We start from the raw sequence: 22,502 nt of genomic DNA on the forward strand, positions 1-22,502 counted from the left end.
TGGGCACAGGGGTGAGGAGGCACAGAGCACCACGTTTTCAGAGCACAACCCAAGCAGGAAAGGAAAATCCACACAGGTTTTTATTGCTGGTGAGAGTTCTTGGTGCCACACCTCTGTCACGACACTACTGCACTCTATAGAATAAAGAGCTCAGACTTTTTAATTCTTGGCTTTTCTTTTTGCCCTTCGTGCCTGCAACATGACCAGCCCTTTCCCAGACATGTCTGGGAATGGCAGGCTGCAACTAGCACTCCTGACTGTCCTGGTTTGTCTGCTGCAGCACAGGTTTGCCCCTTGGGCACAACAGCTCCTCCCAGGGATTTTTCTTCCCCAGAATTAGGGTGCTGTGGTCTGAGCTGCTGCTCACACAGCTCCTGGCCAGTCTCACCAGTACAAGGGGTGAGTACAAACTGGGCTGGGCCAGCTGTGTGACTTAGAGAATGGGTGTTGGGGTTGAAGCCCACCTTGCTACAACACTCAGCTACAGCAGAATTGTCAAATAATCTCTAGTGCCAGCTCAGGACAAGGTGTTGTCCCCTGTCCCAGACAAGGGATGTGGGATTCTGCAGCTCTAGGAGCTCTCCTGCCCACACAGATCTCTCAGGGTGCCTCTAATGCTTTCTCATTTCACTACTGAAAGCTGCCTGACCCACGGAGGGGTGACCACAGGCTGGCCCTGTCACCTCTCTGCTACACAAGCCGACCTGCAGAGCGGCCCCTGCTCAGCTCCAGGGCTCTGCTGCTGGGAATTCCTGCTGGGATCCCAGTCCTCGGTGCTCTGATGTTGGGAATTCCTGCTGGGATCCCAGTCCTGGCTGCTCTGCTGCCTCCCAAGGAGCTGTGCCTGCTCCTTGGCTGCTGCTCCAGCTCCTTCAGTGGTATTTTCGCCAGCGGTGCTGCTCTGGAAAAACAGAGAAAACCACTGCAGTGTCAGCAGAGGGATCTGTTTGGGGGCTGCAGTGGGGATGAGGGGCCCGACTGCAGCTTCTCTGTTTATGCTGCAAGGGGGAACCACCCAAACACCAGCACATCCCTGTCAGTGTCAGGAAATGCAGGCAACAGGAGCTCCTGGTGGAACATCTCCTCCCCCTGCCCTGTGGAGGCTTTTCCAAGTGCTCCTGACAGTCCTGCTGCTCTCAGCAACTGCCATCAGCACTTTTATTAACCAAATTCCCCTGCCCACCTAGAGAATCCTGCTCTCTGAGCTCTGGTATTAGTCTAAAATGGGGAGTATTTAAATAATTTAATTTTAATTGCTCCAGAGGTTTAACTGACAGGAATGCTCAACTTTCCAAGAGCTGCAAAAGGAAGGATTCCTGAAATAGGAAACCCCAAGGAAGTCTTACTGAGGTGCTGATAGTTCCAGCCATAGCTGAGCAGGCAGTACCCAGCCAGGAGCATGGAGATTCCAGGAGCTCCCCCCTGCTTCACGTGGATGTATTTGGCACAGTAACTGCTCCAGGCTGTTGGAAGAGAAAGGGAAGGGATAAATCATGGGCTGGTCTTGGGGAATTCACTGTTGCCACGCAGCTGTACAAAGCTAAAGTGTTGGGGATGTTTGTTTATTCCCACTGCCAGGGGGCAGGGATGGATGGGATGATAGAGGGGAAGGAATTGTTCCCTGGGATGGGAGTGAGCCCAGAGGAGCTGTGGCTGCCCCTGGATCCCTGGAATGTCCAAAGCCAGCCTGGGTGGAGTTTGGAGCCACCTGGGACAGTGGGAGGTGTCCCTGCCCATGGCAGGGCTGGCACTGGATCATCTTTATTGTTCCTCCCAAACCATTCCATGATTTGTAAAGATCCAGCCTGGCTACTTGGATCAATAAAGCAAATGAGGGAAGCGGGCTGGATGTGCCCCCAAAACCAGGAATTCTCACCTCTGTGCACTGCCCCCAGCAGCCCCTGGGGAGAGAAGTCACAGGTGCTGATCCAGGTGTGCAGCTCGCCCAGCCTCACCTCCAGCAGGGGCCTCTCCCGGAGGGGACCTGCAGGTGACAAGGCACAGCGGTCACAGGGGGTGTCTGTGCTGCCAGGGGAGCACGGGGCTGGGCTGTGATGCAGAATTCGGGCTGGGAAAAGGAGGGGGAATCGCCTCTCCCACAAAAGTTTGCAAGAGCCTTACTCCAGCTCCCATAAGAACATCGACCATTGGCTCTGCAGGCTGGAGGAGCCCCAGTTAAACCTCCTCGGATTCTCCTGGATCCTTCCCTGGGCAGGCTCAGCATTTCCTACCCCTCCTCTTCCCATTCCCAACTGCCATTCCAGCAAATCCCAGCAGGGAGACTTCTGTTACCTTGTTGCCCCTGTGCGAAACCACCCCTGGGTGTCTGGGCCGTGATCCTCATATCCTCGTGGAAACGCTTCCCTGGAAAAATCCTCAGCCCTTCATAGTCAGGATACAAATCTGGGAACCACTCCAAGCCCGAGGCGCTCCTGCTGGGGGCTCGGGGTGGACAGGGGGGTTGGATTTTGGCTGTGGGGAGCAGAGCCAGCCCCGGGTCCAGGGCCTGCGGCCCCTGCAGGCTGCTGAGCTCATTTTGGGATGTTCCCTGGCCTCCCAACGCCTCCGTCAGCGACAGATGGAGGTTTTTGGGATGCAAAGCAGACACGGGGGGTTTAGATCCCCCCCCAAACTCCAGGAGCACCTGCTCCTCTCCTGCCGTGAATTTGTCTCTTCCCTCCAGCCGGACGAGCTCACCGGGGCTATTTCTGCTCTCAGGCGGCTCTTGAAGCGCCTTTGTTGCCTTTAAGCGGCTTTTTCCTCCCTTGGAGCTCCCAGGCCCGCTCCCCACGGCTCCCTGGCTCCGAGCCTCCTTGCCCTCGGATTTCTGGGCAGCTTTGCGGGGGCCGGGCCCCGCCGCTGCCGCGCTGCCCCGGGGCTCCTTCTCCCGGACCACCCTGGCGCGGTGCTTCTCGATCACCACCTTCACCCCCTGCTTCAGCTTCCCGGGGACATCCTCCACCTCCTCGGGGTGCAGGTCCAGGCTCCGGGCCACGTCCCGCACCGCGCGGGACCGGCTCCGGGGGGCGGCGGGGCCGGGGCTGGTACCGGGGCCGGTACCGGAGCCCGGGCCGGGATCTGGCGCTGCGCTCGGCCCCGCGGCGCCGCCGGTGGCGGGGCAGGGCTGTGCGCTCGCTCCCGGCGCCGGTCCCGGTGCGCTGGCGGGGCTGGGGCGAGCGCCCGAGGCGCGGCCGCCGCCGGGGCCTGTGCGGGGTGCGGGCGGCGCGGCGCCGGCGGGGCCGGGCCGGGGCTCGGTGCCGGGCTCGGTGCCCGGTGCGGGCGGCGCTGGCGGCGCGGCCTTGCAGTGCGGGAGGTGAGCGCGGAGCCGCTTGAAGGGGCGCCGGCAGTGCGGGCACAGCTCCGGGCCCGCCGCCGCCATCGCCGCGACGGTGACGTCACAACGGCACCGCCCACGCGGCGCGCTGTGACGTCACAATGGCGCAGCCCCGCCCGCGCGGGCGCGCTCTGTGACGTCACGGGGGCGAGGCGGCGGCGGCGGAAGCGGCGCTCGGGGCCGGGCAGGGCCGCGCTGCCGCCCCTCACCGCGGCCTGCGCCCCGCACCGCGGCCTCACCGCGGCCTCCCCGCGGCCTCACCGCGGCCTCCCGCCCGCCCCGCCGCGCTCACACCCGCCATGAGCTGCCGGCAGCCGCTGCCGAGCGAGCGGGGAGCGAGACAGAGGTGGGTGAGGGCGGCGCGGCCTGAGGGAGGGGAGGAGGGGCCGCGCTGAGGGGGCCCGGCCGCTCGGAACGGGGAGCGCTTGGCGTGAGGGGTGGGAAAGGGGAGAGCGGGCCCCGAGCGCTGGGGGGGTTAAAGGGGGCTGCGGGGTTAAAGGTGCTGGGCGGGAGGGCGAAGGGACGCGGGGGATTGGCGGGGGAGGAAGCAGAGGGATGGAGGAGCGGGTGGCAGTGCGGGATCGTGGGGTCAGGGAGTGGCGTGGAGGGACCTTAAAGCCCTCCCCATCCCACCCGTGCCGGGGGCAGGGACACCTCCCACAGCCCAGGGCGCCCCAAGCCCCGGCCGAGCTGCTGAGGGCACTGCGGGTGTTGAGGAAAGGAAGGAGCCAGAGGCAGACTGGGGTGAAGGGAGGAATATCCCATCCCCAGAGGGTGTTGGACAGACGGACAGTGCCTGTGATCGCAGGACGGGGAGCAGGGAGGCAGCTCCGGGCTGTAGGCGTGGGCCACATCCCGGCAGTGAGGCTGCCGCACAGCCTGGCTGTAAGAAAGGAGCAGGTTATAAATACCTCCCTGAGTCTGTTTTGACTCATTCGAGCACGGATTAATTTTAGGCACACCAAAACAGCTCCATCCGGTGTTTTTTCGGAGGCTGCTGAGCTCCTGGCTGACTTGTCGTGTTCGTGGGGTGGGGAGGAATCGTTTGATGTTTGTGTAGGAATTCTGGGATGCTGCTGTGGATCAGCTCCTCTTTTGGTGTCACAGAATCACACAATTCTTTGGGTTGGAAGTGACCTCCAGTCTCACCCAGTGCCACCCCTGCCATGGGCAGGGACACCTTCCACTGGCCCGGGGTGTTCCAAGCCCTGTCCAACCTGGGCTTTGAGGTCTTCCCTTTATCTCCTCTAATCTGGGAATATTAGCACTGCCCCCACCCCAGTATCCTCCTCCAAACTCTGCCTCGATGCCTGCAAAGATTTGGATAAAAATTGGGTTAACACTTGCACCTGCCAGGCCACACAGCACAAGGTGTCACGAGAGGGTGGCAGATACGTCAGGAACAGGGAAGAGTTTGTTTTCCACGAGGTGTTTCCTGGCAAAACCTTATTTCCACATGGGAAATGTGATTATTTTGGAATATGACTGGGCTGCAAACGCTGTCAGAATCAGCAGAGGCTGAGGAGTCGTGGGGTGGTGTGAGCAGGTGAATGAGTGGAAATGTGGCCAGTGCCACTTGTCCCAGTGCTGTCCCCAGCCTGTCAGGTGTCCCTCTGAGCCCAGGGGTTATTTTCAGACGTGCAAGGGTGACAATTGTTAAATGAGTTTATTTAGAGGGATGAGTTTAATGTGAGCCCAGGGATTATTTTCAGATGTGCAAGGGTGACAATTGCAAAATGAGTTTATTTAGAGGGATGGGTTTAATGTGAGTCCCCTAAACTGGTAGGAAACATCTCGTGAGGAACAGGATCCTCTCTGTGCCCCCAGGCAGGAGCTGAAAGGGAGTGTGAGAGTCCCCAGCCCTCAGGCATCCTACAGGAATTTCTCAGGTGCTCCTGCATTTTCTGGGTGCCCTCAGAGGACAAAGCAGAGGGCAGATCTCTGAGCTGATCATTTATTTCCTCCCGCAGGAAGAGGAGAAGGAATGGCACTGAAGATGATGGTCACATTCCCCAGACCAAACGTAGCACCAGGAATTCTGTCCTCCAGGACTCGTGGGACACTGAGGTGAGAGCCCTCCCAGGCAAACCCAGCCTCCCTCCTTGCTGCGTTTCAGCAGCAGTTGGAATATCCTGTACATTTGTTTTTTTTCATTTTTATTTCATAGCTTTGTGTTTGAGGTCATGAGGTTTGACTTGGTGGCATCAGAGATTGAAATCAGCATTGAGCCAGGTTGGAAATCAGCATTTCCAGCGAGCCTGGTTATCCCTGGCCCGAATATTTCTGGCAGGAAATTTCAGCTCCTGCTTTGCAGCACCCAGGGAATAATTTCCTGCCGTTTCTGGTTTCCTGGGATGGGCTGTGGCCAGAGCTGAGGAGAGGCTGAGGGTGGATGTGTCCCTGTGCTGCTCTGCCTGGCCATCAACTTTGCCTCTCCTTACAGAGGGTGATTATTTGTGGGAGAAAGACAAAACACATTCCAGGCAGGCCTTATCTGATGTGAAAAAATGCTCTAACAGAGCTGCTGGTTTAAGCAAGGCTTGTTCACAGATTAAACACTCAAAACTCTTTGGTTTTTTTCTCATATTTTCCACGATTTTTTTGCTGGATGTGGGATAAACTCTCTTTTTTGCTTACCCCTCACCAAACAAGTGTATTCTTGGTGCAATTTGAGATTTTTTTCCTTAAAAAAAAAGGCTGGTTTCCCAATTCCTGCCAATTTCCTGAGGTGTCACCTGGGTGAATCACCTGAAAATTCACTGGGAGCAACGTCCTTGTGTTGCAAAACTTCTATGGAAAAAAAGGTGCAGAGCAGAGGCTCCCTCTCTGAAGTTAATGAAATGAATGAAATTAATTTCTTTGAAGGTTTAGAAAAATCCTTGGTTTCTTTAGAGCCTCCTCACTTTGAAGGTGGATTGTAATGAGCAATTACAGTCTGAATTATTCCTGAAGTAACTCAGCTATCCAGCTATTAATCATACTTCGTGGAAGATATTTAGCTGCAGTGTAACTCTGAGCTCTGTTACAATCTGGAGATGGTTTCAGAAGGATATTTGCACATTCCTGCTGTGAGGGAGGCTCTCTGCTCACCTGCACAAGCGGATTATTGGCAGGACCCTGCTGGAAATGCTTTAGGGAATTCTCTGGGATGGAAGCTGCTGTGTTTCCAGGAGGGCACTCTGTGCTTTGGGGTGTGAGGGGGAGCAGCAGCCTGGTTTGTTGCTGTCTGACACTGAATCACTCCTCCAACAGGTCAAACCCTCCGTGTGTGTAGGGTAGTTCAGGCTAAAGCAGCTTTGTGGCGGGAGGAGCGCGAATTTAGTGTGGAACAAGGGATTGCAGTGGGAGGAATGAAATTAAGGATATCGGGAAAAGCCCCCCGATGGTGAGTGGCAGCAGCACCTTTGCTTGTGGTGTGAACAGCTGGGGTTTGGGCAGAGCCACTGAAAGCAGGGCTGGCACTGGCTTTGTCACACGAGGGGTGAGCTCAGCCTGCGGGGGAGCAGCGCGGGCACGGCTGACCCAGGGCAAGGTCACTGCTCAGCCTAACACAGGCTCTGCTGCTTGCATGCACCTGCTTGGTGGAAGTCTGGTTTTAACACCTTAAACCCTGCTGTGAGGCAGGGAGGAGGAACGTGGACACAGCTTCTAAAACACCACGGCCCTGTTCTCCAGGGAACAGAATTCCCAATGTTTTCTCTTGATGAATAAAGCCTTTTCTTTTTCTTTTCTTTTCTTTTTTTTTCTTTTTTTTGGCTTGTTTTCTTCTCGGATCCCTGAACTGAGCATGCCCAGAAATTCAAGCCACGAGATTAAATCTGTATTATTCCAACATTTGGTTAAGGACTTCCTGTGCCGAAGGGAGAAATCCTTGTGCTCATTGTGCACGAGTGCTTCCGATTGGTGTCGCTTGGAAAGGCTCAGCCAGTTTGGAACACTTGTATTTCGTTTCCTGATACTTTGCTGTGTGCAGACACCTCTTGCTGGTTAAAAACCCCACTGCTTTGGGGGTATTGCCTGGAAAGGGGGACTGGGAGCAATTTGTCACTTCCAAGAGCACATGAGAGTCGCTTCTCATTGCACGCCTGCTTTTTGTGAAACATTTCCCAAAGCCCTGATTCCTCTGGCCTGTTTTGGTTCAAACTGACTCTTCCCTCTTGCTGAGCAAGGCCTCGGGATGGCAATCAGGCAGCTGATTTTGATACAGGACTTGGCTTTTGGCAGGATCTCTTCCCATTTTTTTAGTCTTTCACATTTTGCTCTGGAGAGTGGGGTGAAGGGAGGTTTTTCCTTGGTGGCAGCTCAAACCTGGGCTGTTCTGTGACGTTATCCCTCAGTCCCTCACTTTGAGTCTCCACTGCTCATCCAAATCACATCCAATTCCAAAGGATTTGCTGTTTTCTCCCTCTGGATTGTCCTTGCACCCAGGACAGGCCTTCACAAGATGGAGACAGATTCTCTCCAGTCTCCACCAGCGCTGATTTTTGGCCGGCTGCTGTAAGGCTGAGCCATTCCTGCTGCTCCTGGAGAAGGCACTCCCAGGTCAGAGCCACCCCAGGGGGACAGAAACCTCAGCTCTGGGCTCAGTGCATGGACAGGCACAGACACGGGGCTGGAGCTGCAGCCAGCGTTAAACATTAGTGAGGCAGAGCCTTGGCCACGAGTTTTGCTTCCTGTTCAGCCTGTCCTCCCTTTTCCAGGAGCTCAGCTGTGGTGTTTGCCCTGTGTTTAGTTACAAATCCATTGCTTGTCCCTGAATCAAGAAGGAGGAGTTGGAGTGGATCCTCCAGAGGGATCCTGCTCATGGGAATGCTGAGATTCCCAGCCGTGCTCTGCAGCCTGGGGAATCACCAGTGCAAACCCTTTGCTCTCCTTTTCCCCGGGAAGGAAGCGAGTCTGAGTGTTCTGGCTGACCCTTTCCTTCCTGAACAACTTCTGCAAACCCGAATTTCTCACAGTTCCTCTTTGTTCTGGCCAGGACTGAAACACCGCCTGGTTCTTGGCAGAGATCAGATCAAAGTTCTTGTCCCCACTGTCCAGGGAAGGGCTGCTCTTCAGTTCTAACCAAAACCAGGTCGTGGCTCTATTAAACTCATCTTGGAAGGTGTTGAGTGGCCGAGTGCCTCTCTGCAGTTCCTGTCACGAGGGATTGTCCCCGATCTGCCATCGAACAGGACATTTGTTTGTGTTCAAACCTGAAGTGTGATGTTAGGGGTTAATGAGCCCAGTAAACCCTGAAGATGCCCTTTTGATAGTTAAAGTACTCAGAAATGTCACGGGCTGCTTTCCTTTGCCCTGTAAAGCTCTGTTGATGCCTGTCTTGCTGACTTTAAGGCTTCTTTTCTTGTCTGATTGTAGTCCCAGTGCGTTTCAGAATGCTCACCACAGCCTGGGGACACGGTAGGTGTTCCATGGGACGGGGACAATGCCAGGGGGTGCCAGTGCTAGTGAACCTTTGCTTGCAGAACTGGAAATAAAGAGGGTCTGACAACCCCCTGTCACCAGCCCGAGGTGTCACAAGCACGTCCCAGGACACGCTGCCAGCCCCACAAACCTCCTGGATGCACCAAATAATCACCACTAACAGCTGGAAAATGTTTGTCGGGGTGTGAGACGCGAGCAGCGAGCGAGGTTCTCATTTGGATTTTTACCTTGATTTGCAGAAGGTGGCTGCAACGAAGCTCACTAAGGAGCGCAGACTAAAAGGAAACAAAGTGTCCTGTGCGGTGGGTTTCTCTCCGAGGCTGCCGTGACCCCTCCGGCATCGCGTGTGACTCTTTGTGCTGCTCTGCAACAGCAGCTGCGCTGCCCAGCACCACCCCCAGCTCCTCCCCGGGCTCTCTCCCTCTCTAGATGTAGGACGAGGAGCCGCTCGCTCCCGCAGTTCCCTCTGTGCTCCCTGGGGAATGACCCCGCTGTGTTTCTCTCTCCTCGCAGCCCGGGGCCCTTGGCTTGGCTTGCTGTGCTCCCACAGAGCTGAAGCATTTTTGGTGCTTAGCGGAACAAAGGAATTTGTCAGGGTTGGATGGGCAGGATCGATGGTAGCTCAGGGCCGGGGGCAGGGTTGTGTTCCAGGCCAGACACCCACAGTGCCTCCCTGGGCCTGCAGCACTGCCGGGTGCAGTTTGCACCATTCCTCATTTACTCCAAAGTGCTGGTTGCAGTTTGCACCATTCCTCATTTACTCCAAAGTGCTGGTTGCAGTTTGCACCATTCCTCATTTACTCCAGGCCCTTCTGGCAGTGGTGCTGATCCCTGAGGGTTTTGTGAAATTTGTTCTCTTCTGCTGTGGCCACAAAGCTGTGATTTCTGTGGCTTAATCCTTACAAAAATGTCGATTTTTTTTTTGTAGCTGCTGTCACTTACTCTGTCTGCTGTTATGAATCATTTGTGGGGTGGCACAGTAGCCACTTGCAGATTGACTCACCCAAATATTTGCGGGTGCTGACCAGCAGATCACACAAACTAAAATATTCCAGCTGGAACTAATGGAACCTTTCCTTAGCAGCCCTTAAAACGGTGTTTTATGCCTTTGAATCCCTTATGATGATTGCAAATGCTCTTCCAGCCATTCCCATGAAACGTGGTTATCCTAAATGCTGGCAAATGAGCCCTGGCCTCTTATTCCAGTTAAATGCTGAGTTCTTTTTGCTGCATGAGAAATTCTTTGGTGCCTGTTGCTCTTTCACTGCCATGTCGAGTAAATTGGTGAGGAATTGCTGTGGAACACTTCCAGTTGACACTGCCATGGAGAACTTAACTGGGAGAAGAGTACTTGATACTGGGGTGTTCAAAGATTTAAGTTGTGTGTATTTGTTTCTCACAGCCTCTCGCTTTGGGTGCTTCAGATCTCACTTCAGGATTACCTTGTAGGAAAATGCTTTGCATGGTGCTTCCCTCAAACCTCTGCTCGAGCAGAAGTGCCAACCCTGCCCTGCCTGCCACGTGCAGCTCCCTGGGAATGTTCTTTATTTTCCAATTCTCAGCTCACTCCAGCAAACTTCACTAGCGCAGACGTGGGGCTGGGGGCAGAGCTGAGGGGTTTAACTGGGGACGACTGAAGTCCAACGTCCTGGAGGTCACTGAACCCCCTGGATGAAGGCTTGTCCCTCCAGCTCTGTGACACTGGCGTGGGCAGCAGAACCCCCTGTGTGCCAAGGTGGATTTATTCAGTCCATCAGGCCCAAAGTGTGGAAGGGAGGGGTTTATCCTAAAGGTTTGGGGTGAGGAGGAAGTGTCTGATGTTGCTGTTCGCCCTCTGTGTGTCCCAGTCCTCCAGCAGTGACAGCGGGAGCAGCAGCAGCAGCAGCTGTAGCAGCAGCAGCATCAACAGCCCTGACAGAGCGGAGTCCAGCCTCAACCCCAGGATTGCAGGATCCAGCCCTGTCTCCTCCCAGCCCTTCCATGAGCAGTCTGCACTAAGCCAAGGTCCTTACTTCCACATCAACCAGATCCTGAAGGAAGCCCACTTCCACAGCCTACAGAGCCGGGGACGCCTCCCTACATGATGACCCAGCAGCTCCCTGCCTTCTGTGAAGGGACAGCACTGTGTAGATTTGATATTTCAACTTCAAAGTTTGTTAAAATGGAATTGCACAAAATTGCCTGTTGCCTTTTCAGTCTATATTTGAAATAACAGGTTAACAGGAGATTGTTTACTTGTGGTTTGCTGCACTATTGCAATGCAAAAGGGGCTTTGAAGCAATTTTTATAGGATTCTTTTTGGGGTGGTTCTAAAGTACGTGGCAAGAGGAGAATGAGGAGTCCACATGTGTGTTATAGGATTGCAAACTGTCCAATTCCAATCGACTGCCTAATCTGTTTGTTAGCAAGTTGTTGCTTTCTGTAAAGTTCTCTTAAGCGTTCCTCTTCAGTTTTATAAGTCTTTTTTTAATTTCAATAAACTAGTTAAAAAATGATTTGGCAACATAATTTTTTGAGCGTTTAGAGTTAGTGAGGATAGGAGCAGCGAGTGCAGGTCCTTAGGCCTGAGAGCTCCCACCCAGCTCAGGGTGCTGAGTCTCCTCTCAAGAGCTTCACTGCTGCAGGACTGGAAGGGAAATGTGAAATTAGGGCCAGGACAGGTCGGGCAGGTGCTGCAGGGGCCCCTCAGAGCAGGGTGGTGGTGCCTGGAGGACACAGGGCTCTCACCCTGCTCCAGCACCCCTTTCCAGCTGTGAAATGTTTTTTCTGCTAGTGCATAGGTTGTTTCGGCATTGTTTTGTTCTTTAATTTGATTTTAACAATGTAAGGGTAGGAGGTGAAAGAGCAGCCAGGGGACAAGGACAATCCCAGCTGTGCCCGCTGCCACGCCCTGCCCTGCCTGAGGATGGGAAGCACTGACAATCCCGGAGGTGTCACCGCTCCTGCTGAGGGGACAGACAGATCTCACTGAGGACAAACAGCCAGAGCAGTTTTATTGGTGCTGCCTCACTTGGTCATGCCCGAGAGCCAGCCCAGCTTGAAGAGGGACGGCGCTGTGTCCTCGTCGTCGGTGAGGAGCTGCCGGAACAGCGAGCCCGGCCGCGCGCCCTCGTCCTCCCTGGGCAGCACAGCAGCCGCAGCCTGGCCCTTTGGAAAGACAGAAGTGATCTGAGCACCACAGCAGCCCCGGGGCTCCCTCTGTCCCCTCAGCAGCACGAGCTGCGAGGTGGAACCGCGGCAGAACCGCTCCCGCCGGGCAGCTGCAGCCGCAGCCGGGGCGGTGCCACTGCGGGGTGGGGACAGACACACACGGGCACAGCACCTCGCTGCTGGCAGCAACAGGCACTTGGCAGATGGCACTCAGTGCTCAGAAAACCCCTGAACACCCATCAAAACCCTCTGCTGCGCTCAGAGCAAGGGGTCACAGCGTGGCAGAAGCACAGCTGGTGCCCTTGCAGGAGCTGTTCCTGGAGAAGTGCGGATTTGAACCTCTCCAGAAGAGTTTTAGCATTGAAGAGGGAGCAAGCATCTGTCAGGGATCCTGGGAAGTGTGGCTAGCACAGGACAGCAGCTCAGGGGAGTGACAGGACGAGCCAGACATCACTGCACACTTCTATGCTCTAGTCCAGCTGAGCTGTGAGAGGTAAGGAATACCTTACTGGGAAATTCTGGGCTTCTACACACCCCTTGTGCTGGGTCTGGTTGTTAATAGCTGAATAATGGAGAAGGAGAATTGCAAATTGAACATATCTCAAGTGACACTGGTAAAACCAGGCCTTGACCTCTTTGTCTTGGCTCCTGTTAAGACTCAACAACTTGTCCCAGTTGCCAAGACCACCATGGATAAATTGGGCTGGGAATAATTAAAGGAAGCATTAACTTCCCACAGCAGTGAGGTATTCCTTAGCTCTCACCCAGCACACAGAGCTCCATCTAAGCAGGTGTTTTAAACCGGGGGGAACAGAGCAACAGAAAGATTGGCTGCTAGAGCTGAGCACCAGGAGAGCAGCAGGACACTCCTCACACAGCTGGGGTACCTGGCCAGGCCTCCTCGGGGGTTACAGGGCAGCATCCCACTGGAAAGGAGTGCAAGCATTACCTACTGTCCTTCAGCCCTTCTTGCAGCCCTGTTTACTGAGTTGTCTTTGATGCATTGCCCTCATCCGTGTAAACCCTCCCTGCCTCTGCAGTGGTTATTGCCTGCTCTCCACACAGCAGTGGCCCCAAAACCACAGGGGCGAAGGGTGGAGAAATCCACCCCATCCCCTGCTGTGCTGCCGTAACGATTCATTTACTGAAAATAAAAATCAGGTGAAATAATCTTTGGCTGCTTTCTTCTTTCTCCACAAACTCGAGTGTTGGGGGGACAGTGAATACTGGGAAAATATTCCTGTTTTTACAGCTCAGTTCAAACACCAACCTGGACTCTTTCAGTGCTCCTGGCAGTGGACTTGCTCTTCCGCGAGCTCGACATGCTCAGTGGCAGAAGTCCAAACCTTAAGAAATGGAAGAAGGAAATGTGGGAAGCAGCGATCCCAGAGCAGCTTCCTAGAGGCAGGAGAATGCCTGGGAGAGCCGGGAGCCTCACCTGATCTGGCTGGACGCTAAGGGCAGGATGTTGTGCAGCTCCTGCGAGCTCAGCGCGCCGCCCCTGCTCGTGTACTGGTGCTCTGTCCCAGTCAGCAGGCCAAAGAGAACCTGGAAGGCACCAGGAGCTGCTTGGATTGGGGAAGAGAAGCTGGAAGGCACCAGGAGCTGCTTGGATTGGGGAAGAGAAGCTGGAAGGCACCAGGAGCTGCTCGGATTGGGGAAGAGAAGCTGGAAGGCACCAGGAGCTGCTCGGATTGGGGAAGAGGAGCTGGCAGGCACCAGGAGCTGCTTGGATTTGGGGAATAGAAGCTGGCAGGCATCAGGAGCTGCTTGGATTGGGAAGAGAAGCTGGAAGGCACCAGGAGCTGCTCGGATTGGGGAAGAGAAGCTGGCAGACACCAGGAGCTGCTCGGATTTGGGGTCCCTGCAGAGCTGACCCCGCCGTACGTGGTGAGTCCACTGGCACACCATCAGCACTGGGTTTGAACATTCAGTGTCTCCCTTCCCCCTCTAAACTCTTGTGTTTAATCATTCCCACAGTGGAGTCCCAGGCCTGTTTCAGCACTGCTTAACCCAATTAGTGTTGCACAGGCTGCAGTGAATCCTGTTAGATAAAGTTCAGCCAGCCCCACGCGCGGGGCGGTGCAGCCGGCTCAGCCAGCTCCTCTTATCTCCAGCTGGCACTGATCACCCTTCCCCTTTGCAGGGAAGTGCCAGCGCTTATCTGGAGGCACTAGGCAGCTTAAAGCCACCCCAGCTGCCCTGCTGAAGGCGTTTGCAGCCCTGCTGAAGGCGTTTGCAGCCCTGCTCCCTGCCCCAGCCCTCTCCCTACCGAGGTTCTCTGCACCAGGCGGTTCAGGTTGCTGTTCAGGTGTGGGGTGAACACGTCCAGGTCGAAGGGGTCGATGTGTCCCTCCAGGAAGTCGATGACCTTCTCCATCCTGCAGGCAGAGCACAGGGCTCCTGTCAGGGCTGACATCCTGGTGATGCCAGCTCCGAGGCAGCCAGGGATTTCCTGTCTGGGGTGACTGAGCAGAACGGGAATTACTCAGCAGAACAGCGGCTGCCCCAAGGGTTTCCAGCTCTTACACAACCCCAGCAGCAGGATCCTGCTCCCTGTGGTGCCCCCCAAGGCTGGAGCTGGCTCAGGGCTTTAACTCTTGGCTGGAAGCTTAACTGCCCTCTCCAGGGGCATCCTCTGGACACAGGGAGGGGGACCAGCCCTCTGCCTCAGCCCCTGGCCACAGAACCCCAGCCCTCCTCTGTTCTGAGGATGAGCTCAGTGTTTGTGCAGGGTCAGAGCGTGGAGCTGGCACTGTTTTAGGGCCCCCAAAGCACTGCTGGAGGATGTGAACCCCAAAATGTGCCATACCCGGAGTCCTGCTTGATCCTGCTGGGTTTTGTGTCCTCACTCTTGGCTGTCAGGATGATGCTGAGGTACCTCAGGTCATAGAGTAACTGCAGAGCCCTGCTCTGGGTCAGGGGGAAGCTGTCCGGCCTCTGCAAAGGGACAGGCAGCAATGGGGCTCCTCCCTGGCACAGGGGAGGCTGCCCACGGGGGAATACTGGAGAACACCAACCCCAGGGCACAACCAGGAGCTGGATGTGTCCCTGCATCCCATCCCATGCCCGGGTACCTTCTCCTGCTTCTGCTGCACCAGCTGTTGGTAGGCAGCGAGCACCTCTGCCATGCAGCTCCTCAGCAGCTCCTGCAGCGTCACCTTGGGCACGGTGTGACCACCAACCCTGTTCACCTCCTGGCACAGGCTGAACAGGAGGCACTGCACGTGCCACGAGGGCTGCGCAGGAGAACAGAGGTTATTTGCAGTTCCACATCCCTTCACGTGGGTGGTGGGAGTGTCCCCCTCCTCAGCAGCCACAAAGCTCTGCCCCACAGCTTGGCTCAGGCATCGCACAGGCTCTGCTTTACTGACACCCCAGATTTTGGGGTACAGGACCTCCCAAAGTCCTGAAAGACTTTACCAGACACTGAGTGCAGTGAGCAGAGAATTGCTGCTGCATCTTCTGTCACCCCAGACCCTGCTCTGCCCACGCACTCCCTGGGGCTGTTCCTCCCTCATCTCCTGGGCCTCCTGAATTCTCACCAGCTGCTTTTTCCCTCGGTGGATATTCACTGGATAAGGTGCACTGCATTTCCCTGTCTGGCCCCACTGTGCTGTGCACAGAACTCACTCCAGGCCCGGCCTTCCTCTCTCTGCCACCTGCTCTGTCCCTGTGAGCTCCTTCCTGTGCCACCACCACACCCTTGGGAAGCCTCAGTTCCATCAGGATTCCACAGTCCCCCTGCTGCAGCCCTGTCCTTCAATGCATCCAACTTCCACGGAATCTCTCCCCTGGGAGCTCTGTGTTTAAATCAGGCCCAAGCCCTCCTCTGGCTCAGCGTTACAGGATCTGGGCCAGCCTTACTCCCAGAGATAAACAGTGACAATGACCTATTTCCTTCCTCTGACCTCTGTCCTCACGAGGTGAGTATCTCAAAGAGCAGCAGGGAGTGTTTGTCCCCTGCTGGTGACACCAACCACCCTCCCCAGCAGCTCAGCAAGTGCCTCTGGAACGCGGTGCTGGGCTCCTCCCACAGGCTGTGCCTCACACCTGCACAGGCAGCCGGATCTTGGACGTCACGCTGCTCCCAGACTCCGTTTCCTCCTGGATTTCGATCTCATCCCAGTTGGTGGCCGTGGCCAGGACAGACCCAGCTGTGTCCAGCAGCAACGTGTGGGTGAAGCACTGAACCAGCCCCTGGAGCACAAAAATAAAAGCTGCAATCACAGGACGGTTCTAACAGGACCGAGGCCAGCCAGCCCACCCTGCCTGTGACGTGCCAAAGTGAATCCCACGGACACCACCCCACCAAAGCCACCCCTCCCTGACCGGGCAGCAGCACAGGGAGCTCTCCCATCCCTCTCTGACCGGGCAGCAGCACAGGGAGCTCTCCCAGCCCTCTGTGACCGGGCAGCAGCACGGGGAGCTCTCCCAGCCCTCTGTGACCGGGCAGCAGCACAGGGAGCTCTCCCAGCCCTCTGTGACTGGGCAGCAGCACAGGGAGCTCTCCCACCCCTCCCTGACCGGGCAGCAGCACAGGGAGCTCTCCCACCCCTCCCTGACCGGGCAGCAGCACAGGGAGCTCTCCCAGCCCTCTCTGACCGGGCAGCAGCACAGGGAGCTCTCAGCAGCCCCAGCGAGGGAACCCCTCCCCAAAAAGTGCCTCTGAGAAGGGAAACAGCTCCTTACTTTGGTGACAGCCGAGCTCCAGAGCTGATAAGCCAACAGGCTCTGCTGCAGGAGCTCTGCCTTCACCCCCTGCCACTTGGCCAGCTCGGGGGACACTTCCTGGGCTTTGCCCTTGCCCAGCTTCTTGGCGGAGCGTGGTTCCTTGGGCGCCGGCTCGGCGCCGCCCGCCTGGCCCAGCACGCAGCGCTGCAGGTGAGGGCACAGCTCGGGCAGGGCCTGGCACAGCCGCGCCATGAAGAGCACGGCGTTGAGCCTGGCGTCCCCAGGGGGGTCCTGCTGGCTCTGGGCACTCTGCAGCTGCTCCTGGATGCAGCCCAGCAGGTGCTGGATGCAGGAGATACAGTGGTCGCGGAGCAGCCCCTGCACGGTGCCGGCGTCGGCGAAGCGGTCGAAGGCAGAGCGCGGTGGCACCGCGGGCTCCTTGGGGACAGCGTCATCCCCGGGGAGGTAGGACAGGACATCCTCCAGCCTGGCCTTCAGCTTGGAGTCCAGCGTGGAGCAGAAGCTCTGCACGCACGGCGTGAGCGCCTGCGCCTTCATGGCCAGCCCGCTGCTGGCGAAGGGCCCGCGCTGCCCCACGCTGACCCACGCCGCGTCCCCGGGCAGGTCCCCGGGGCTCTCCGACCACAGGAACAGCGCCACGTTGTGCTCCAGCTGCATCTGCTTGCTCAGGGCACTGCTGCCAGCTTTCACTTCCAGCTCCTGCAAGGCCACGGCCAGCAGCTGCTTGGAGCTGCTCGAGATGGAGTCGAAGCCTTCTTTGGTCAGAGTCTGCAACAGAACCAGGAGAAAAATACAATTTCAAAGTGCACCTAAACACACCCTCAGTGCACGGTGGGCTGGGTGAGACAACACCTGGGGGTGCAGAGCAAGGCTCCCCAGAGCACAGCACCCACCTGCAGCCTGTCCAGGAAGAGCTCCTGCAGCAGCTCCTCCCACAAGGACACAGGCCTGTCCAGCAGGCGCCGGCACACGGCCTCCCAGTTGTGGCTGCTGGACTCGCTGGACAGCAGCTCCCACACGGCATCACGGATCCCTGCCAGCCCCTTCATGCTCTTCACATACACCAGCAGGGTCCTGACCCCCGTCCTGATGTCATCGCTGCACCTGCAGGCGAAGTTTCACCTCTGTGAGGGGGTGAGGCCCTGGCAGCGGTGCCCGGCTGCCTGTGGCTGCTTCAGCGAGGGTGGAGGATGAGGATGATGAGGGGATGAGGAGGATGAGGAGGATGAGGAGGAAGTCAGCCAGGCTGGCAGTGCCTTGGCCATGTGGTGCCCTGTCCCACTCACATGTTGATCCACTGCTGCAGGGTCTCCCTGAGGTACTCCTGGCTGATGGGGTGTGCCAGGGTCCGCAGGGCCGGCTGGAATTCCACCACGGACTCTGGCAGGTACTTGAACCAGCTGCTCAGCTTCAGATCCTCCTCCAGCACCCCTCCTCTCCCTGGAATCACAGCAGGGATCAGCCCGGCACAGGCACCCTCCTGCCTGCACACCTGGGCAGGTGCAGGGCTCACCTGCGGGGCTCTGGCCCGTGGTGCTCTCCAGGGTGGAGAAGAGCAATCCGCAGGGCAGGGCGGGCTCCGGGGCCATCCCCTGGGGCACGGTGTAGAAGAGAGCGTGGGCCTGGTACAGCGTGGTGGTGAGCAGCTCCATCAGGGAGCACACCTGGGCTTTGATCCCTGCACCTGCAGAGAGGAGACTGAGCCAAGGCTGCCCTCCAGCACCACCATCCAAGGCCTGTGGTCCCTTCCAGGAGGGCAAAGGACTCAGCCTCATGCCCCACTTGCTCCCCCATTACAGGAGGCTTGGCCTAAGCCCCCGAGAACTGTTAATTTCTGTGCTATTTTGCAGAGTCCCCACCACCATGAGGTTTATAAGAACGGCCTGTCCCTGCTGTGGGGACAGGAGGGGAAGGGAAGGCTCACCCCGAGGGGCTCCCCGTGGCACTGACCGTGGTGTGGCTGGTTGAGCAGCTGCTGGATGGCCATTTTCCTGGCCAGCAGGAAGTCAGCCAGGGCCTGCCGTGGGGAGCTGTCCTCCAGCAGCATGATGGCACACAGGGCTTCTGCCACCGCCTGGTCCGAGCCTGTGCGGCAGCGCAGCAGGGCCTTGCTCTCCTGCAGGATGGTGGATCTGCCACAGGAACCAGCTGGGGTCACTGCCCGAGCCACGCTCCCAGCTGGCCTCGTGTGCTGACTGCCAGAGTGTCACTTTTCCACACTCAGGGCTGGGTATTACAGCACTGGTGAGATGGTTTTTGTCCCAGGTTCATGGAATGGTTGGGGTTGGAAAGGATCTCCCTAAATCCCTGTCAGTCCTGTCCCGTTACCTGATGGATCCCCAGGCCCCTGTCAGCTGCAGCCCCAGGATATTGGATGGGATATTCCCTCCCATCCCTCTTTCCCTGCCTGCAGCTTTCCAGGGCACTCCTGGAGCACTGTGCTCCAGCTCTGACACCTGCCACCGCCCCGGGATCCTGCTGGTGGCTTTCCTGCGGGATCCAGGTGCAGCTGCCTCAGGCAGAGGTTAGGAACTCTCCCACCTTGCTGCAGCCACCCTGCCTTCCCTGAGCTGTGTCTGAGCCAGTCCCGCTGACAGGTTTGGGCTGGGAGGGAACATTAGGATCAAGCAGCTCCAAATCCCTAAACCAGGCTGCTCCGAATCTCATCCACCTTCCAGGATGGGGCACTGGGACACTTCCAGGGATGCGACAGCCAAAACTGCTCGGGGTAACCTGTACCAGGGCCTTACCTGCTGCTCACCCAGCCCTTCCCTGCTCACCCAGCCCTTCCCTGCTCACCCAGCCCTTCCCTGCTCACCCAGCCCTTCCCTGCTCACCCAGCCCTTCCCTGCTCACCCAGCCCTTCTCTGCTCACCCAGCCCTGCCCTGCTCACCCAGCCCTGCCCTGCTCACCCAGCCCTTCCCTGCTCACCCAGCCCAGCCCTGCTCACCCAGCCCTGCCCGTCCCCGGCGCACCTGAGGTGGCTGGCAGCCGCCACTTGCCGCAGCAGGATGGGGAAGCGGGCGAGGACGGGGCTGGAGCGGGCTCGGGGGGTGTCCAGCTGCAGCTGCCGGCGCAGGTGAGCCCCGAGCAGGTGCAGCCGGGCCGCGGGCAGGTAGCGGCCGCCCTCCACCGCCCCCCACACCTGCTCGGGAACCTCCAGCAGCAGCTTCAGCTGCGCCGCCGCCCCGTAGAACCCGCGCTGGGCTGCCGGGCGAACCTGCAGAGGGCACAGAGGGGTCGGGGAGAAAGAGGGGATGAGAGAATAGAGGTGACAGAGGTGACAGAGGTGACAGAGGTGACAGAGGTGACAGAGGGGGAGGATGCGGCAGGAGGGGGGAGAAGGTGGGAAAGGCGGGGAGAAGGGCCCAGGCAGGGAGATGGAGAGGGAAGGGGGAGCAAGGAGGGACTCACGGCGCCGGGCGGGCCGGGCCGGGCCGCGCCGCCGCGCTGCAGCCCCCGCACGGCGCCCAGCAGGCGCTCGGCGCTCCGCCGCATCTCCGCGATGGTGTCGGCCGCCTCGATGAGGTCGCGGTAGCGCTCGCCCACCATCTGCCGCAGCTCCTCCCGCTTCTGCTCGATGCCGGCGCGCAGCCGCCGCTCCACCGCCCGCAGCTCGGCCGCCGTGTGGGCTTCGAAGAGCGCCTCGGCCTCGGCGCCCCGCGCCGCCATCGCCGCCATCGCACCGACACCGGGCCCGGCCCGCACCGGCGGCGGCGCCGCCGCCATCGTGGCCACGGGAAGGGGACGGCACTTCCGGGCGGCACCGAGGCCACCGCCTCCATCTTTGTGCCGGGCACAGCCGCGCCCCGTGCCATTGCCATGGCAACACCGCCATCTTTGTGCCGGGCACAGCCGCGCCCCCGTGCCGTTGCCATGGCAGCGCCGCCGCCATCTTTGTGCCGGGCACAGCCGCGTTGCCATGGCGGCGCGGCTCGGGGGCGAAAACGCTGCTTTATTTATTTAGTTTGTTTATTTATTTAATTACGTTTTCTTTTCCCCCCCCCCCGTTTCCCTGGGAAACGGGTCGGGCTCCGCGGCCTGCGGGTGCCGCTGTCACTCCACACACCCCGGGAGGTTTCATCCTCAGGGCTCTTTGGGTTTGGTTCGAGCAGGGCTGGGGGTGTTTGCCCGTTCTCCCATTCCAAAAGCTCCGCTCTGAGCACCGGGATATTCCCCCCAAATCCACGCAGGGTGGGGTGGAACGGGACTGAGCTATAAGGCCCCTTGCAGCCCCGAAGGGAGAGGCGGATCCACAGCAGGAGCATCTCCACAGGAGACGCTGCTGGAGCAGAGCCCTGGGCTGGGGGTGAGGCTGTTCCATTCCAGCCCCCTGGAAATCGAGACGGGAAGAAAAAGGCTCACGGGTGTTCTGGAGTGGTCTGGTTTGTTTGCCCGGGCAGTGTCAGTGCTGCTGGGCTGCTCAGAGCCAAACTTTCATTTTACAGAAGTGGATAAACTCCGCTCCCAGGGACAGCACAAGGGGAAACTGCCTCAGACCGTGCCAGGGGAGGGTCGGCTTGGACATCCGCAGGGATTTCTTCATGGAAAAGGCACTGGAAATGCCCGGGGCAGTGGTGGAGTCCCCATTGCTGGAGGGATTCGAAGCGGTGTGGATGTGGCACTTGGGGACATGGTCAGCGGTGGCCTTGGCAGTGCCAAGGTTGGGCTCGGTGATCTTGGAGGGGTTTTCCAACCTGAACAATCCTGGGATGCTCTCCCAGGGAGGTGTCCAAGCCTGGCTCATATCCCTTTGCTCCCCCCCAGCTCCAACACACACGAACAGCCAGGAACTGTAGGAAAACTCTTTTATTTCCCTCCCGCAGTACCCACAGCCCCCTCCCCATGGCACAGACCATGGCAGTGGGGAGCCCTCGCTGCAGGAAGGCTCAGTCCCACCGGGGACACTGAGGAACAGCAGGGCTGGGAGCAGGGCCACCCCTCGGCGTGTCCTCCTCACGAGGGACCCACTGACACAGCACAGCGACGGGCACGGGGGCATGGGCGGTGCTGCTGGGGGCCCTGGATCTCTGCAGGGAACAGAGACACCTCGCTTCACCTCCCTGGCCCTGCAGGAGCCACCTGGCAGAGTGGCAGCAGCCCCCATGGTCCCTCCGGCTCGTGCCTGGTGCCACCAGCACACGGGGAGGGTGAGGGGGAGCCACGGCTGCCCTGTGGGGCTGTGTCAGGGAACAGAAACCCCCTGGGCACACCCAGTATGTACAATTTACATCTATTTACAGTCAGCATCCCGTCCCTCCTCCCAGACACAGCAAGGGGTGGGATGGAGGGATGGATGGATGGATGGATGGATGGATGGATGGATGGATGGATGGATGGATGGATGGATGGATGGATGGATGGATGGAGGGGCCAGGCTTTGCATCCCTCGGCGTCTCCTGGTCAGGACACAGCTGCAGGAGGATCCTCCCAGTCTGGCTCTCCTGCCCTGGCTTTTCTCAGTCCATTTCCTGGAGCAGGCAGGGAGTGGAGCTGAAATCCCCCCGGATCCCCAGGTGCCAGGTGGGCGTTAGAGGCTGGCAGGGAAGGGCAGAGGTGCCCGGGGCTGGAAAGCAGCAGGTCCCATTCCAGATTCGTCAGTGGGAAGGCAGCTTTGGGATCTGCTGTGTCCTTTGCTTGTGCCTCGCTGGTGATTCCCCCTGGGAGCAGCTGCAGGGAGGGGATGGAGACTCTCCCTGCGCAGTTTGGAGTTGGCTGTTCCCAGCAAGGGCTCTGAGGCTGGAGCTCTCCTGGCCTGGGGTGGAGCTGGGTGGGCAGGGAGCTCTTGGTGGAGTCTCTCACAAAGACAAGGCTCTTCCACTGTGCCAGGGTGGGGAAACCCTCCGGAGTCACGGCAGTGCAGTTCAGGAGATTATTTCAGTCCAAGGCAGTGCTGGA

At 58.2% G+C, this 22,502-nt stretch overlaps 3 protein-coding genes across 5 annotated transcripts; 1 reads left to right on the forward strand and 2 right to left on the reverse strand.

Annotated features, from left to right (window-relative positions):
* Positions 1–62: 62 nt before the first annotated feature.
* MTNAP1 (mitochondrial nucleoid associated protein 1) lies at positions 63–3,387 on the reverse strand. The gene is made up of 4 exons (XM_063409635.1): positions 2,293–3,387; positions 1,877–1,984; positions 1,347–1,463; positions 63–901 (listed from the first exon to the last, which is right to left on the reverse strand). The coding sequence occupies exons 1-4, from the start codon at positions 3,377–3,379 to the stop codon at positions 873–875; spliced, it is 1,341 nt and encodes a 446-aa protein (XP_063265705.1). The 5' UTR covers positions 3,380–3,387; the 3' UTR covers positions 63–872.
* A 161-nt stretch (positions 3,388–3,548) lies between these two features.
* Positions 3,549–11,253, forward strand: VCF1 (VCP nuclear cofactor family member 1). Of its 2 annotated transcripts, XM_063409637.1 has the most exons (4): positions 3,549–3,680; positions 5,305–5,401; positions 8,998–9,060; positions 10,606–11,253. In XM_063409637.1, the coding sequence occupies exons 1-4, from the start codon at positions 3,634–3,636 to the stop codon at positions 10,840–10,842; spliced, it is 444 nt and encodes a 147-aa protein (XP_063265707.1). In that variant the 5' UTR covers positions 3,549–3,633; the 3' UTR covers positions 10,843–11,253. The 2 variants fall into 2 exon arrangements, with proteins under 2 accessions (XP_063265707.1, XP_063265708.1); XM_063409638.1 differs by lacking the exon at positions 8,998–9,060.
* A 473-nt stretch (positions 11,254–11,726) lies between these two features.
* Positions 11,727–20,320, reverse strand: COG1 (component of oligomeric golgi complex 1). 2 transcript variants are annotated; one of them, XM_063409634.1, is made up of 14 exons: positions 20,019–20,320; positions 19,580–19,824; positions 18,554–18,735; positions 18,117–18,287; positions 17,890–18,043; positions 17,497–17,707; positions 16,601–17,371; positions 15,962–16,108; positions 14,986–15,147; positions 14,721–14,848; positions 14,181–14,289; positions 13,347–13,456; positions 13,179–13,254; positions 11,727–11,905 (listed from the first exon to the last, which is right to left on the reverse strand). In XM_063409634.1, the coding sequence occupies exons 1-14, from the start codon at positions 20,283–20,285 to the stop codon at positions 11,765–11,767; spliced, it is 2,874 nt and encodes a 957-aa protein (XP_063265704.1). In that variant the 5' UTR covers positions 20,286–20,320; the 3' UTR covers positions 11,727–11,764. The 2 variants fall into 2 exon arrangements, with proteins under 2 accessions (XP_063265704.1, XP_063265703.1); XM_063409633.1 differs by having other exon boundaries at positions 18,117–18,281; positions 20,019–20,276.
* Positions 20,321–22,502: the final 2,182 nt, after the last annotated feature.

Source organism: Prinia subflava, chromosome 12 (genome assembly GCF_021018805.1).
Source record: "Prinia subflava isolate CZ2003 ecotype Zambia chromosome 12, Cam_Psub_1.2, whole genome shotgun sequence".
NCBI classification, from domain to species: Eukaryota; Metazoa; Chordata; class Aves; order Passeriformes; family Cisticolidae; genus Prinia; species Prinia subflava.

What these genes read in the sequence shown, in the direction of transcription:
- MTNAP1 (XM_063409635.1), bottom strand. Translation starts at nt 3,379, where the DNA reads ATGGCGGCGGCGGGCCCGGAGCTGTGCCCGCACTGCCGGCGCCCCTTC. An exon ending in TTTCGCACAGGGGCAACAAG is followed by an intron (nt 1,985 to 2,292) that starts GTAACAGAAGTC and finishes TGTCACCTGCAG; the next exon opens with GTCCCCTCCGGGAGAGGCCC. An exon ending in GCTGGGGGCAGTGCACAGAG is followed by an intron (nt 1,464 to 1,876) that starts GTGAGAATTCCT and finishes CTCTTCCAACAG; the next exon opens with CCTGGAGCAGTTACTGTGCC.
- VCF1 (XM_063409637.1), top strand. Translation starts at nt 3,634, where the DNA reads ATGAGCTGCCGGCAGCCGCTGCCGAGCGAGCGGGGAGCGAGACAGAG. An exon ending in GAGCGGGGAGCGAGACAGAG is followed by an intron (nt 3,681 to 5,304) that starts GTGGGTGAGGGC and finishes TTCCTCCCGCAG; the next exon opens with GAAGAGGAGAAGGAATGGCA. An exon ending in AGGACTCGTGGGACACTGAG is followed by an intron (nt 5,402 to 8,997) that starts GTGAGAGCCCTC and finishes CTTGATTTGCAG; the next exon opens with AAGGTGGCTGCAACGAAGCT.
- COG1 (XM_063409634.1), bottom strand. Translation starts at nt 20,285, where the DNA reads ATGGCGGCGATGGCGGCGCGGGGCGCCGAGGCCGAGGCGCTCTTCGAA. An exon ending in CACGGGCCAGAGCCCCGCAG is followed by an intron (nt 18,044 to 18,116) that starts GTGAGCCCTGCA and finishes CTGTGATTCCAG; the next exon opens with GGAGAGGAGGGGTGCTGGAG. An exon ending in GGAGCACTGAAAGAGTCCAG is followed by an intron (nt 11,906 to 13,178) that starts GTTGGTGTTTGA and finishes GTCTTTCCAAAG; the next exon opens with GGCCAGGCTGCGGCTGCTGT.